General features: G+C 45.4%; 1 protein-coding gene across 2 annotated transcripts in view; it reads right to left on the reverse strand.

Moving 5' to 3' along the window:
- XPA (XPA, DNA damage recognition and repair factor) overlaps positions 1–16395 on the reverse strand; it is a 160363-nt gene that overhangs the window by 76679 nt on the left and 67289 nt on the right. For both annotated transcript variants that reach the window (XR_013607149.1, XM_078676326.1), the window contains exons 4-5: positions 16203–16368; positions 4299–4416 (exon numbers count right to left, since the gene is read on the reverse strand). Coding sequence is in view for 1 of the 2 variants with exons in the window: in XM_078676326.1 (XP_078532452.1) it covers positions 4299–4416; positions 16203–16368 (284 nt within the window). In the remaining variant the exon portion in view is untranslated. The remainder of the gene's footprint in view (positions 1–4298; positions 4417–16202; positions 16369–16395) is intronic.

Below are 16395 nucleotides of genomic sequence, written 5' to 3' on the forward strand. Positions count from 1 at the left end.
GCGTAACATCTTAAAGGGAACTCTAGGTACCACCCATATAAGTGCCCCTCTAGAAAACCCCGAGTACGAGGTCGCAAAAACCTGACCCCGTCACTGTCGTTGGACATACTTTAGACAATCTCCCCAAAGATAGGTCTCTTGGAGGAAAGCGATACTAATCTTGTATCGTCTTAGGTACATTGTTATCCTGATCCGTTTGACCCTATTATTGAGCCCCTGACGTTCCACGTTATAAGTTTATAGGTTTGTGGATCCCCTGCCATTGAGATAAAAGTCTGCCCCACCACCACTGCAGGTGCTGGATAAGGATAAATCGTAGTGCCCCACATTGGGACCCTGTCCGCCCCCCCATTTCTCCCACCTGGTGTCCCGGTTTAGAACATTCCCCTGATAGAACAAAAACGGAAGAAAAATGCAAAACAGTGTAAACAGTCCCCCCACCCCCCAGGCAGTAGAACCTCGGTCTCACAGCCCAACCGTGGTCTGAAGACACAGGACTCTGCCCCACAGCCGCCTCCCACCCCCAGAATTCCCCCCGCAACATCGTAGGTAACCTTAGCAATCAGTCAAGTGTATCACCCAAACCGTGTCGTACAGCCAGACTACCTGGTGTTGTGCGGCCCCGCCCAGCCAGCGGCCTAGCCAGGCCAACACAGCACATTACAGTTGGAGTGTCTAGACTGTAGAAAGGCGGAACAGCATCACACCCCCCCTAAAAGAACTCCACCCCCCCCCCCCTTCATGGTCCCAGCAAGTGAGGCTCTTCTCCTGCCAGGCCCCAACAATTCAGGTCACTTCCCCGATGGGGACCATACTCACAACAGTTTGTGCAGTCCCGTCGGCCCTCCATCACACATTTGGCATTCCCCACCTACAGCGTTAAGCGTCTCAGGAACCGCCTGCATTCGGGTCCACAGTGCCTCCCGGTTCCGACAGTTTCCTGGACCAGACACAATGGGGAAAACGGATTTTGAGTTGGGATGCCCCCAATTCTTCCCTCAGGGTGCCATCCGGCGCTACCAGGATGCGACCTCCGCTTGACTCCTCCAGTACTTCGGTACGTTGGTGCCCAGTGCGGCGAGTCAGATTCTGCTCTCTGCTGCTCCGTCATCTCTGCTCTTGCCACTCCTGTTGCTTATCATGCCCAGCCAGGCCCAGTGAGTCCATCCAGTCTGCTGCTTCCTAGGGAGTGTTAAAAAAGTGGACCCTGTCTGCGTGTTGCACTCTGAGTCGGGCCGGGAACATCAGGTTGTACTTAATATTAAGGTCCCACAGCCTCCGCGGAACCCTCAGAAAATCGTTCCGTAGGTCCTGGACTTTCTTGGTGTAATCCGGGTAGATATGAATCTCGTGGTTTTTGAACTTGGGGGGCGGGGGGGGGGGCTTTTTTTGCGGATGAACTGCAGGATGCCATCACGATCCCTGAAATTAAACAGGCGTGCAATTAGAGTTTGGGGCGGCGCCCCAAGTTTCGAAGGGGGACCCAGGGATCGGTGGGCCCTCTCCACCGCGAACAACCGGGAGAGCCGAAGGCCCGGTAGGGCTATGCCGATCCATTCCTCCAAGAACAGGTCCGCCGCCGGCCCCTCCGCCTTCTCCGGAAAGCCCAAGAAGCGGAGGTTGTTCCTCCTGGAGCGCCCCTTCGCATCCTCCGCCCTGTCCTCCAGATGAGAGGTATGCTCCTGAAGTGCAGACACCGTCGCCTGCAGGTGTTGGACCTCTGTCTTAAGGGAGGCCAGGTCCCCCTCAGTGGTAGTGACCCGGTCTACCACTTTCCTCAGGTCCAGGCGCAGGTGGTTTATGTCCATCGCCATGCCGTCCATTTTCAATTCCAGCGCCATTCTTGAATCCCTAATGGCCTCCAGGATATCAGCCTTGTCTTGGGCCGCTGTTCCCTGCGGTGGCCCCTGCACAGGAGGCGTTCTGCTGCGCTCCATGGACGGCGGTCCCGGCACAGTGTACTGCATAATTTGTTTGTTTGTGCTCCACGAAGGGGCCGGTCTCTCCCCATCTCCAGTAGGGGCCTGCCAAAAGTAGCCCTCAAGGCCTTCTGTACTTTTGCATCACCGCTACCCCGGACACCAGGCTCCGCAGCAGGCCTGGCCAGGCCCGGGAGGTCTATACGTAGGCCGCTCACCACTTGCATCCCCAGGCAGTCTGACAGCGATTGGGGGGTCAGTGCACAAGGGTCTCCACCTCAGGCCCCAAGTCAGGGCCTCCACCAGGGTCGCCGCCCAGCTGGGGGTCTAGCTATGGCCCCCGTGTCACCTTATCATGCCTACACGGTGGTCTCTTCAGCAATCTCTCGGTTGGCGTCTGGCAGTACAGGCAAGCTCAGTAGCTCAGGGCGCAGCCCCTCAGCCACTCCTCCCCCCGCAGGTGTTCACTGCTTGTCAAGCGGTTGGCTAATTGTTCGTATCTTGTCGCCAAATCGGCCAGAGTCGGCCCTTCCCCAGTATCACAGCCCGCAGCAGTGTGCCCGGGCCCGATAGTGTCGTCCTCCAGGTGCAAGGCCCATGACGTCTTACGGAGTTGGTCCCTCTCGAGGGGGACAATGAAGGATGTGGCCCGGGTCAAGGAGTCCAATGTGCTGGGCAAAAACCGCGCCGGGAGAAGCTCCGCAATCTGAGCCCACCATAGGCCTCTAAATCCCCGGGGTCGCGTAGAGGCCGCCCCCGGGTAGTGCAATAGGTGGTACAAAGGTCCCGCCGCATCGACCTCGGGGAGTCTCCGCGCTGCCGCAGGATCCTCCAATCGCCGGCAACCAGAGTACAGGCGGCCAGCAACAGGCAGGTAGGCCGATCATCTCCTCGCCGCCATCTTGTCCTCCACACGGCCGCCGCCACCGCCAGGGAAGAAGGGCAGTTATGGGGCCGGCTGGCAAGCCGCTCCTCAGACTGCCCCGCGGCACGGAACCAGGGGGGGTCCGACCCCCTCTCGCTCGAGGCCTCCCCGCCAGGAGGAGCTCCACAATCTGGGCCCAACACAGGCCTTCAAATCCCCAGGGTCACGTAGAAGCCGCCCCCGGGAATCACATCAGGTCCCAAACAACAGGCATTCGTCAGGGCCTCACCACAAACTGCACAGGTCCCACAGGGGCTCCACCCTGCCGCAGGATCGACTGATCGCCGGCCGCCCCTCCACATCGATCAGCACGGTAGGGGTCTGCCCAGCCCAGGCGGCCAGTAACAGGCAGTTAGGCCGGTCTCTGCAGCGCCGCCATCTTGTTCCCAACACGGCCGCCATCGCCGTCCGGGAGAAGACCACTTTGAAGGACCGCTAGCAATCCGCTGCTCAAACAGCCCCGAGGCACGGGACCAGGGGGGGTTCCGACCCCCACTCGCTCGGGGATATATGCTATTCCGCCAGAATTTGCAAAGGATTCCGGTTTACGGGGGCAGGAGCCGCACTAATCCACGTCTACCTCGCCATGCGTTCAAGCCACGCCCCCCCCTACACTTGTTTGGTTATCAAAGAATTCTTCACAGGCTAGAGATGGGTAAATTATGTGCAATGCACACAAACTGTGACTGGCAGCCCAACCCCGCCTGCATTAGAGCTTCTGAGAAAATTTCTGCTTGTGCAGTTGTTTAAAACATCTGTAAGAATGTTTAGGGCTGGTATAGCCAGTGTCTCAAAGGCTCTTGAATGTAATAGTTATTTTTACATTAATGCATATATTTTAAATAATTTAACAGTATTTCCTGTGGGGTTTTATTTTAATTCCCTGCCTAACTCCATTATTTTCAGTGGGAAGGTGCTGCAGTACCAATGGTTGGCAATGTGTAGTGCTGGACTTACTACAAAGTATAAGTTTCAAAGTATAAGTTACTACAAAGGTATTTTACTACACAAGTGCATTTTGTGAATACTGAAAAGTAGTAAACTTACACAAAAGTGTAAGTTACCTTTGTGAATCATGCCCTATAATAATATAAAATTAAGTGTTATCTGCTTTGAAAAGCTTGACGTTTTGTGAGGAACAACTTCAAAAACAACTCCTACTTAACATGCTTGTTACTTGCCAGGGCTAATGGAACAAGCAAGGAGTGCCGGATAAATCATGTGGCTGTGGGCATATCTGAAGGGGCTCAAGTGGCCTAAAACTAGCCTAGCAGTACAAATTGATTCACTGATCTAGTAGCACTTCGAAAATAGTATTATTAAAAATGATGTCCTGAAAGTGTTCACGGGTCCAGCCCCAACAGTTTACAAATCAGGGATACATGCTATGTTGAAGAAGTAATTCATGATGCATGGAACTCTACAACCGTAGCGTATTATTCTGGGTTTCTTACCTTTAACTTTTTTATCAAACCTCTTCTGCTTAATTTTGTCTCGGTTTTCTAGCCTTGCTTCTTTTGCTTCTTGCAGTGCTTCTTCACTACCCCACACCTCCAGGGAACGCTTTATAATCTACACCATAAAATAAGACATAACATTCATTATTTGCTGCATATAAATGCATTTGAAATTCATTGCTTAATGCAATTTTACAACATCTGGAAAAGTATGTGGGTGCAAATATGTTGCTTATTAGGAGTGTGCACATATAAGATGTAAAAGTAACCCTGGCTAATACATTTTACATGGTTTAAATTATTCTGTTTTGGAGCTATAGGGGCGTTACCAAGTACAAGATGGTGGCAGACGTGTAAGGTCGGCGATCCGCCCTGGCCAAGGGCCTAGCATACCTCCCTTAACTGCATCTACTGCAATCTTGTGCTTCCACAGATCGAACTGGACCCCTGCAAAAGTGGCGGGGCTAGAAGACCAGAGAGAAGGCCTCACATAGTCGTTTATGTGTGTGGGCAACCCGGAGCCCAGGCAGACTGAAGGTGACAAAAATGGTGCCAAGCATGAGTTAGGCTGCTCCGCCAACCACAGAAGAAATGAAGGACTAGCCTATGGACAAAGTAGTCAGAGGAGCAGATTGCCGCCGTTTGGTGTTCAGAGAGGCGGGTCTAATCCCTACCGACCACTGGGAAGGGCACTTCCTGCACCCTACCATCCAGGTTGAGGGGTGGGCCTTGTGAGGTGGATGAAGGGATAGACCCAAGCCTGTGGGAAAGAGCGGATTCTGCCGGGGGCACGTGTGCTGGTCCACCCCATGAGACTCGGAGTACCAGGTAATCGTGGGACCCAAGACGGAAACCCCTGGAGTAGCTGATTCACTGACTGGGGACCCATTCTGAGGTGAGTGAGGGAGGGACATTCAGCCCTTCCTGGGGATCTTGTGCCCATTTCTCCATCCACTACAAGGACTCCTCAGGAAAACAGCACTATGTGGCAGGAAGAGCTTGTAAACATGCCACAGATAGGGAGAGCTAGCTGAGCATGGAGCCTAATGGTGGAGACAGGTAAGGAGGTGACTACTTGGCTTGCTCAATAATTGTGGGGACCCAAGTCAACTAAAGACAATAATCCCATGCCCGATGACAAACATTTTAAGAAGGACTGGGATGTTGGCCGGATTCCCTTATATAACCAGTCTGCGATGCGTATCTTGGTCGGCGTTAACAGCTGGGAGCAAGTGAATAGACTCTAGCCTGCAAGGATCAGAGGGTAGATGTGCACCCCCATGGCCTGAACAGGCAGAAACAGGATTAGAGTCCATAGATGTCTATTTTAAACATGTACGAAAAAGTCAAACGGAACCCTTTGCCATCAAAGGGAGAAACCTCAAATATACCGGACACAAGCTTGAAGCAACATTAAAGACCTTCTCCTATCACCCACCACAGGAAAAAGATCAAGAAGTGGTAAATCGTCTGGAAACCACCAGGAGGAGACCCATTTGGCTCTCAGATGAATATGAGAAGCTCACTAAAAGCTTTATGATGCAAATCTTCACAGACATTAAACTTGAGGGTTATATAATGGGAAGTCCAGATTTTTCAGGACTTCTCTCCAGTGACTCAAATGACATACCTTTAGCCCGGTTACCTACTTCCTCTGAGCTAGCTACATTAAATAAAGGTGGGGACATCCTTTTCGGTTGCTTTTTGAGTGGCAGTACAAGCACTGGCTGGTCAAATCTCTAAAGGAGGCATGCCAGGTCTGGGATCTGCCACTACCTGAAGGAGATCCTGATCTGCAGTAGAATCTACTGCATCCAAAAAGCCCTGAGTGGAGAAAAGCCTGAAGGAGTGGTGGGCAAAAAGCCCCCACACTGGAAGAAATACTGGAGGTAAGCACCATGGCACTGGAACAAGTACATAGAGCCAGTGGTCCTTAGACATGCCTCTGTCTGAGAAACTGCGGCTGGACTCAACCCTAGGAGATATATATAAGGTCTCCTAATGTTACATAGAGATACAATGGTGGAAAAAGCCTGGTACACTAGAGAAGCTGGAGGGGGGTCAGGTGGGAGGGGCTCAGACACAATATGCAAGATGAGCTGCAAGCCCGTGCTGGGTCGGATGCCTACGTGACAAAAGGTTTCTCCTACAACCTATCTACTTGGAATCCTTGCTACTCTGGGCTTGCATGAATGTCTGGGACTGCACTAATGTGATCGGTCACCAATATTGGGGACTACTTATTGTTCGAGTTCTTAGATAAATAAGAGTTTAATCCAGCACTTATCCTCTAGGAGGTCGATGCGATTGGGGAATTGTTGCCTGTTCAGGCTTTTGTTTGTAAACAATTGAGAGGGGGTGGGTTGTGGACTGATCTGCCGCCAAACTATCACCCATTACATACAGGGCAAAGAGAGGGAATGGTAGCAACAACAACAATCCCTCCACACCATTAAGGTTTACTGACTCACTCAACACAACTATCTATAATGTCAGGTACTTCAATAACCCACTCAAAAGACTGTAAATCCAACATGAACTCTTTGCACTGCATACAGATATTGGGCTCCTCCAAGAAACAGATCTCTTTCTACAAGATCAATCGCAACTAAAATCTCCTGATTTTACTGGACAGTTTTTTTCCTTGGCAAATTAAAAGAGGCAGTGTGGGGAATCAAGTAAAACAGGCGTTCAAAGATAAGGTGGCCGGTGGGTAGCCTTGAAGCGATCCTCTGGAGGCAACCTGATAACACATCCTTATCCTCCATAGCCCTAATCATGGTCAAGAACATTTCCTGACTGAAACCATGCAAGTTCTGTCCTGGTCATCGGCACCAATTATATTGCAGGAGGAAGATGTTAATTTAGTTTTGGATGTTGTAGAAGATATAAATCAATCAGGTATTGGAGCGTCTGATTTTGTCACCCACAGGGAAAATAGTATTGGAGGAGTTGGGCTTGAGTGATGTTTGGAGAACTAGGGTTGTGATGTTTCCTATTATTCTGGGGCATGTAAAACAAATGCCAGGTTTGATTATGGTTACTCTGGATCTCTGGGATGATACTCAACACCCAATCACATTTTCAGTCCATGGCCCAGTCTCCTGCACCCAAACTGCGACATAAACTAGGAAACTGGGTAACAAGGGAATGTGAAGTCTTCAAGACTACTTACTCAGAGACTCAATAACGGTCGCAAATATTAAAAAAGTATTGCTGACTATGTCACCCAGAATTATGTAGAGTATATGTCAACATCCCCTCTACGGGATACACTTAATACAGTTCTTAGGGGGAAATTTCATTGCGGAGGCAGCTCGCTTGAAGTTGATGAGGGAGGCAACCATTGGGGACATTACCAAAGACCTGAGAGAACTTGAACAATCCCACAAACGTACCCACTCACAAACAATCTGGAAAAAGGTCTTTATGGTTAGGGTCCAGATCATAACTTTGGAAACAGACAGAAAAGCATACTTACTAGGTAAATTAGAAAATAAATATTATGAACAGTGTAACAAGTAGGGCAAGCTTCTTGTGAATCTCTTAAGAGCCCCTGAAGCTCATTTCAGAGGTCAAATAGTTTGATGGAGGAATACAAGCACAAGACACAGAAAAAGCAACCTGTTTCCATAAATTCAACACACATCTTTATGCAAGAGAGGCTACAGACCCCACACTCAAGCCAATTATCTAGAAGAGGCAGCACACCATAAGGTTGTGAAGACTGTGAGAAACTGGAAAAGCCCATTAAAAAGCAGGAAATCGTCATGGCAACAGCTGATCTACGCCCTTCCAAAGCACCAGGCCCAGATGGTTGTATGACCTGCAAGAAAATAGCTTTTTTGCAGATTTATCTTCACTTTTCGACTATTAGGTACTGGTGTAATGACTCTGTAATGCAGTGGGTCCTGCTGACCAGACCTACATGCATGTGCTATGACCCTTAAAAATGTATGGTTAATTGGCTTATATCCAATTGGCATAGATTAACTTATTTGTAAGTCCCTAGTTTATGGTACCAGGAGTACCCAGGGCCTGTATGTTAGAATGTCCCTTGAAGATAGCAGCACTTTTGAAGCCACCACAAGTGTGAAAAAGTAAACCATGTCTCCCATCCTGCCACTACAGACTGGCAGAGCAGTTTTAAAATGCGAACTTCACTTTGCCATTTAAAGTACTGTCAATGCCTAAACTTTCCCTTTTAATATATATATATATACGTCCCCCTTAAGGCAGGCCTAAGGAGCCCCAAAACACGGTGTTGTATATTAAAAAGTAGGATATGTGTTTTTTCATGTCCTAACAGTAAAAATCTCATACTGTTTTTACCGTGGAGAGACTAGTAGCCTCATTGTCAAGTACTGGGTTGAACCCGGATCACTCAGCAGTGCAACCTGAATGGGACTACTAATGTTGGTACTTCAAAGTATCAAGAAAATCATGCATTAAAGCTGACTTGATGCTCAAGTAAAATTTAATACAACTTGTTAGAAAACTTTAGAAAGTTGCCACCATGCTGCCCACGTTTTTCAGTGACTGTTTATGGTTGCTGGTCACAAGACAGCCTTCTGCCCTCCTCCAAAGCAGAAGGCCAAGCAGGGTGTAAGCCCAAAAGACGAGCTTTAAAGGGGAAACCTCCTTTGAATGGCAAAGGGTGGACACACACAAGAGGGGCTGCTCTTTTGTTCTGGCAGACTGGTTGGCATTATGGACAGAGTTGCCAAACCAGTTTTCTTGTTGGTAGGCAGCCCTTCCGCAGCCACACCTCTGGGATAAAGCAGGTAGTTCCATACACTAAGACAGAGTTACTACCATCTTGGGAGTGGACAAAATAGTGCATTCTGGAATAGCTAGATGCCACACTTCTTAAGACGTTGACATCAGGCAGGAGAGGACTTGGTAGCCCATTTGCTAGTAGTACCATCTCCCCTAAGGGCAAGTTCATAAACGTGGCACCCCTAGCACCAAGAGTTCAGATCACGCCTGAACTAGTGAAAGGACCAAAGAAGAAGTGTCCTGCTGTTTCCTGGACCTGGCAAATAGAGGCTGTACCAAACACTGAACTGTGCCTGCTGCTCTTTGGGCTAGCACAGACAGGACTGCGCTGGTGGTACCTGCTCGAGGAAAAGTCATGCCCTAGACAGAAGAAATTACTCCAAGAGTCAGTTGGCTGAATTCCTGTTAAAGTTACGGGGCCACAAATGCTGAAGAAACCTGCCTTTGGGAGTTGGTAGCCAAAAGTGCTTGACTGCTGCTAACCACAAAATTCAGCCTGGGAGACCAAGTCCCAACCCTCAAAAGTTGCACCTGAGTCCGCTGTACCCAGGAGAGTCGTCGGAGTGCAGTTTGGTAGCCCAAGTCAGAAGTTGACCCCAGTTAAAGGGAACCACTGGTTTGGCTGTAACCAGAATCCAGTAGACCAGTGACAACTGTTGTTTGGCTCAGTTTTTTCCAGACTTCAAGGGACATTATCCCCTGTGACTAAAGTTACCCCATTGTTACTGCGGAGTAGCTTGAAGAGGACTCCGTCACTAGATCAGTATTTTCAGCATCCTGTATCCCTTGCATTCTGACCGCTCCATTGAAGTCTATTGCGGTTCACCCATAGAACCTCAAACTTTACTGGAGACTGCCTTGACTGAGGCAACTGTCCAAGAAAGCCCCATTGCCCCCTGTGACTTGCACCTTGCCTGAGTTGATCACCTGAAGTGGGCCAAAGTATAAGTTTTCCAAAGTTTTCAAAGTGAACAGCAAAACATGATGGTTGCCAATGTTCGCTTGCGTTTCGAGTGAAAAGCAGTGATTTATTATTGGGTTAATAATTTATATCTCTGGAACCCTCCTGTGGATTTTGATCATTTTGGTGTCTAAAATTCATTAAAATACAACCAATTTTTATAAATTGGTGTTAGATTTTGTGTTTGCGTTTCTTTCTTATTCAACTGTTCTGGTACTTCAAAATCTTTTGCACTTCTTCTTTTCATAAAGCCTGGCTGCTTGAAGCCTCAGCTAGCTACCCCGGATTGAGCTAAGGTTTTTCAAATGTGTCGGACTGGACCAAAGACAGATTTGTGAGTTCATCACATGGTGAGGTCTCACAACCACAGCATATAGTTAACAGCTTTACTCACACTACCCCTTTTTATAAATGCTTCACTCAGGCACTGATACCACCGCTCCAGAGAGGTTTTCAAGAGATGGCGCAGGAGGGAAGGGTAACCCTTATCATGTCTGAGTCTATTTCCTTTATTCCCAAGCCCAGCAAAGAGCACAGTGACTGCAGTTCTTAAAAACCAATCTCCTTCTTCAAAGTTGAAACAAAGGTTTTTACTGAAGGGGCTACCTTAAGAATGTGGATTTTGCTAAAATAGCTGATAGAGTCCAATCAGTTAGGAATTATCCATGAACACCAGGTATGGGATAAGATGAAAAAGGCTCTACATCACTTAAATATGGCTGCCACAGGAGCCAAGCAGTAGATCCAGGTCACCCTAATCACAGAAAAAAAGCTTTCAACCAAGTTGACGTCATCTTGTACATGAAGCGGGTGATAGGCCTAGGAGACAGATTCGGGAATCGACTTCTCATGGGTTACCACAACCCCAAAGCTAGGATAAACATCAATGGGCTCAATTCCCAATGCCTATATAAAACACAGAGGCACGATACAGGGGTGTGCTTTTTCACCTCTTTTCTTCCCCCTGACTCTGGAAACTCCTTGCACAACACACTTGAGATAACCCTTGAATACAAGGCATAAAATTTGGCACCCGAGATATAAAACTTACTATGTTCGCGGATTACATTTTATTGCAATAAAAGATCAGATTTAATCACTCCCCCAAGAAAATCTAAAGATGTACCAGTTCTCTAGATTAAAAATTAACATCACTAAGTTGGAGTTCTCAACATTTCAACCCCCTAAGATCTAGTAGGAACACTGAAGAGGCTGAGCTGGGCAGTTTCTGTTATCTCTCCTTTTGCTTGGCTCTGGCTCCTACCCTAGCAAGGACTAAAGAAAAAAACCTCTAGCGATGAAGGAGAGGAGGCGATGAAGGAGAGGAGTGAAGAAGGAATTCAAAAACGGTCTCTCTGGGGTCAAATAGCGGCTTACCAGATCTTAAAGGTTTTTCAAACCCCTAACCTTCAGATCCCATGAGATTACATACACAGCCTCCAGACAATGTGTTTTCTTATATTTGGCAAGAGTCCATAACCTATTTTATTACCATCTATGGCTTCTGATCCAAAGAACGAAGAGGAGACCGAAAAAGGTCAGTGTATGATTGATCACACTCCACGGGAGATTCCATGGATACTCAAAGCACGACAACTCTATAAATCCGGTCACCAAGGTCAACCTGGACATCTGGGACAAAATAACAGTTAGGAAGGGGTTGAACTCATTCCTACCTCCTTCCACACTCCTTTAGGGAAACACAGATTTCACTCTAGGGCTAAATAGAACCAATTTACCAACAATGGTCGTAAAGCAGATGCAAAACTCTTTGTTCTGGGAGCTTTTAGTCATCCTTCACCAGTTTAAAGGATTTCAGAGAGTGTCATGATCCTAAATTCAAATTGTAAGCACAAGTTAAGCTGCTATGTATCAAAAATATAAACTATTTAGTGCACCAAGTGCAAAATTAATCTTGCAATCACTGAATTCAGGATTATCAAAAGCAAAGACAAACATATGGGTTGCGATGTAGCTCATCCTTCTGGTCTCAATTATTTGTAAAGGCAGGACTATCCTAAATAGCTTGTAGCGATTATACCATTTGACTCAGCTGAACCTCACATAGGCTTCAACTATTTGCCCAACATGCAGAATGTTGTTTATCGTAAGAATGCATAGAAGGAAATAAGTTGGTTTACACTGTAGATGCCTCTAATGAAAACCACCTACTTCCAGGCCTTACTCTATACAACTTAAATATGCCAGGACTCTGGAAGGAGAACAGAATTGTTCTTGGAAAAAGAAAAAAAAATGTGTCTTCTCGGTAAGCCGGTGTTGGCAAAAGTTGCAACATATTGTGTGCAACAATAGCAAAGAAATCTGAGAAGCTGAAAGAAATTTGACATCTAGATTTCTCTCACCTGAATCTTGACACATTAGTCAGGAAGTAAGTGTTGACAGAGGCTACGAAAGAAATGGCTCTAAGAGGTTTATTGTCAATCAGTTAGCAGCCCATATGACAATGGTTTCTCTAAAGTCGAACCAGCAAGAATCTTTTTGGAAGGGCTAATTACTTATATGGGGTGAGCTTTGTACTATGCTAGTATTGTATAGCCATGGGTTGAGGTCTTTAGACAAGGATGTATATTGGTGTTCTGGGTCAGATGGTCCGTGGGTGGAACTCCTCTGGAGGAAAAATGTGATGGGATTTGGGGGAATAGTGTTCCCACATTATTTGATGGTGTTGTTTTGGACCTTTACCTCTGCTTAATTCTTTCTTTCTTTCATGGGCCCAATGTTGCCTCTGTGCTGATAATCACACATTTTTCCATTGGTGAATTTTCTAAATAGTCATCATTTTGAGCTCTGCGAACTGCAATGCTTTTAATTGTATCCGCTTGTACACTAAGATTTTTTTTTTACTTTCAACAAAACTTAAAACAACAAAGTGTATGTTGGAGTAATCCCGCAAGACAATGTTAGGGAGATGGTATAGTGGCACAAGAAAAAGCAAAATAAAATCATCCTCCATCCAGTTGTAAATCAACACACAAAATCAACCAATACAGGCTGAATGGCACTCGATGAAAACAACCTTGATTAACAGATGTAGCAGATTATTGCCCTCAAACAGCTTACCGTCACCCTCTGCAAAGAATTTACTAGATAAAGGAGGTTGGATACAGATCTGAAGATTTGTGATGGCCAATTATCTGTTTCTTAATCAACTGGAAAACAACTACATATTCTACAACCCAAACTACTATCCTGGAGAGAGAGCTATTAAATAAAGAATGAACTTTTAAGATCTGTAGTGGCTCTGGGTTAATAGGGTCTCCAAGGTAAATGGCTCTAGTTAACCAAGAAACAAAACTACTCATGGGGAAAAAGTACGTACCACACATCCCAGGTTGAGGGAGATGGTGGAGTTATAAATGGAATATTTGGAAACTCAAGGAAAACTACAATTAGACCATAACTGCCTACAAGAATATTAATTAATTTAAATACAGCATATATTGTCAGTTAACGTTGTTTTCAGACCCTGTTTTGATACCTCACATCGGTTTCCTAACCAGGAGAAAGGTTAAAGAGGTTAAGTCGTCGGTTTTGGAATCTTTGTGGCATAAGTAGATCCAGAGTTCAAATTCTAGCACGATCAACTCACCCTTTAACCTCTTTTGTCAAATACATTGTGTATCACTATATTTGGTGATAGTAACACTGGTTACTTAAAACACATGTTAATAGAAACAAGCAGTGGTATTAAACCCTAAAAATACTTTTTTTTATAATTCTCCAGAATAGGTCCACACAAAGACACATTTTTCGATTTGACCTCTCTCAGGAATTTGGCTGTGGTGAAATATCTGCCATGTGGGGACACATGGGTTCAGCAAGCAAGAACAGCAATGGGATTCAAGCGCAGCTACCACTAAAAGGTATTCTACTTGGAATACAAGACCTAATGCCTTTGTATGAGAAGAAAAACAGAACATGGACATTCTTAATATTTTATGGGAGCATTCTTAAGACAGGGAATAGCCACACATTTAGGACTCACCTTAAGCAGATGTAAAAAGTGGGGTTGTCAATCCAGTGAGCAAGGTTCAGCATTGTTGCCAAGAGAAGACGCCAATAAAATGCATGCTGTGAAAACCCAAAGAAGTCAAATATGCTGCAGCACTTGCCATACATGTCCTAATGGCCATATTCTAAAAAAAAAAATGTTTCCTGAGAAAGCTGGTGCTTTCGGGGCTGAGGCATTAAAAGGATGCCAATGCAATACATGGGAGTCCATTAATAATTAATTTGAAGCAAAACATGTGCACCTACATTAACTTCCATGCTGTGAATGTGCCAGGAGCAGGTTAAGACAAGTATTATAGAAAAAATATACAGACTGTGCCCAAGGCCTTCAAAAGTATCTGATTTGAACTGCAAATGACATCCCAAATCTCTGGGAGCATGCATCCAAGCTCATTTTGGGAATTTGGTTCACAGTTTTCTCAAAATCTATAGAAATGCTGAAGCAGATTTCTATTGGTGCTAGTAATCCATATTCCCAAGGGACCCTTCAACAGTGGCCTAAAAAGGACCACATTAAGACTACTTTCTTCTGCAATGACAATTGTGACTGCTCTCAGCAAATAAAACTGAACATCTCAGGCCACAGGCTGTCAACATTTACATTTCTTCCAAATGGAAGCAACACAAACTGATGGGCTTCATCAAATGCTCATATTCTTGCTAGCAAACGATATAAAACAACACTGCAAATCCTAAAATGTCCACTCGCTTTCCCAGAAGTCTGTTCTTAAGATGTTTCAACTGTCCTGGCCGAAAAAAAGACACATTTCAACTCGTAGTGAAGTCAGCAAAGGGTTGAAGTGGCCCATTAATGCATGCTGGAGTGGGCAGAAGAAAAATGTGAATGACCCCAACCACAGACTAATGGTGGATGTCTCGCTGGACCCCTGTAAGTAACTATGTTATACCCCCAAAAAATTACAAAATCTAAAGGTCTTGGCTAACACAGACCTAGAAAGTCAATCAGTCTGGCAATGGCTGCAAGCCTCTTGCCTTTTAAAAAGAAAGAAAAGGAAAAGGGGAGGAAAAAGGCAGGCGAAAAAAAAAGGGAAAGAAGGCAAGAAATAGAAGGAGAAAGAGAAAGAAAGAAAGAAAGAAAGAAAGACGCAAAGATCACAAGAAGGTAAGAAGGCAAGAGAAAGAAAGAAAGAACGAACGAGAAGGGAAGAAGAAATGAAACAAAGAAAGAGAAAGGATAAAAGGAAAGAAAGAAGGCAAGAAAGAAGGTCAAGAGAAATTAAGACGGTCAATAGAAAGAAGCGATACGAGCAGGAAAGAGAAAAAGAATGAGAGAAAAAGAAAGAAAGAAAGAAGAAAAGAGAATAAATGAACAAAAGAAAGAAAAAGTTTTTTAAAAAGTATAACTTGATACAGAACAGTTTCGAATGGACAAAGTCTGGTATGCTGTGAAATAGAAGTAGTCAGTCAAGCAAAACACTCCAGAAGGAATTTACAATAGCTTTGGCAGGAGATGGGACCTGATAAAGATGAAATGTGCATCAGAAGAGTCCTGCTGCCACCTCTGGCTCCAAACACAAAGACAACTCTAAAGTAAGTATAAAGTAAAAACAACAAAAACACTGGTACTGAAGGAAATATGCTGTGTGCAGATGTACTCCTTGTGAGAAAATAAAATACAGTTATTCAAAGTGAAGTTAACCAGTGGGTTAAGTAGCCTGATCAATTGCCCCATGCTGTATCCAGTGGTGGGTGGAAGCAAAATCTGAATGACAACAGACAAATGAATGAAAAGAGGCGGTTAAAAGCCCCTACATGTAAGTATAGTATACATATTTTAGTTTAAAAAAGGTATTGGCTAATGAGAAACCTTATAAAATGGATGCTCAGCTTTACTATTCACAGGAAAATCATGCACATATACTGTTGGCTGTCCAAATGCTAAAAGCCTTCAGAAATCCTGTTTTAAGGTGTCTTTCTATCATACTAATAAAAAGAATAGCATGAAAGAGATTCAAAATCAAATCTGTATACAGATTACTGGTTACCAGATCAATTCAACTTTGAACGGCTTGTGAAACCAAACAAGAATGAAACCTTGACATTTTTCAATTTTACTAAAAAAGGCCCATTCACAGTTTTGTTTACATATTTTAAATCTTTCAACACACCTGTGCTTTTAAATAAAGCTTCATATCACCCCACTGGGAATTATGGGGGTTCTTTTTCAGAACAAACTTGAGCACGGGTTCCCGTCTGTCAAAATCGCAGTCTTTGAGCAAGTACTCTTGCTTTGCCTCTGTCTTCGTTATGAGTTTGTGAGCACCTTCTGGATCTCTGAAATAAATTGCACACAGTCAAAAT

This window comes from Lissotriton helveticus, chromosome 2_1 (assembly GCF_964261635.1).
Source record: "Lissotriton helveticus chromosome 2_1, aLisHel1.1, whole genome shotgun sequence".
NCBI lineage: Eukaryota > Metazoa > Chordata > Amphibia > Caudata > Salamandridae > Lissotriton > Lissotriton helveticus.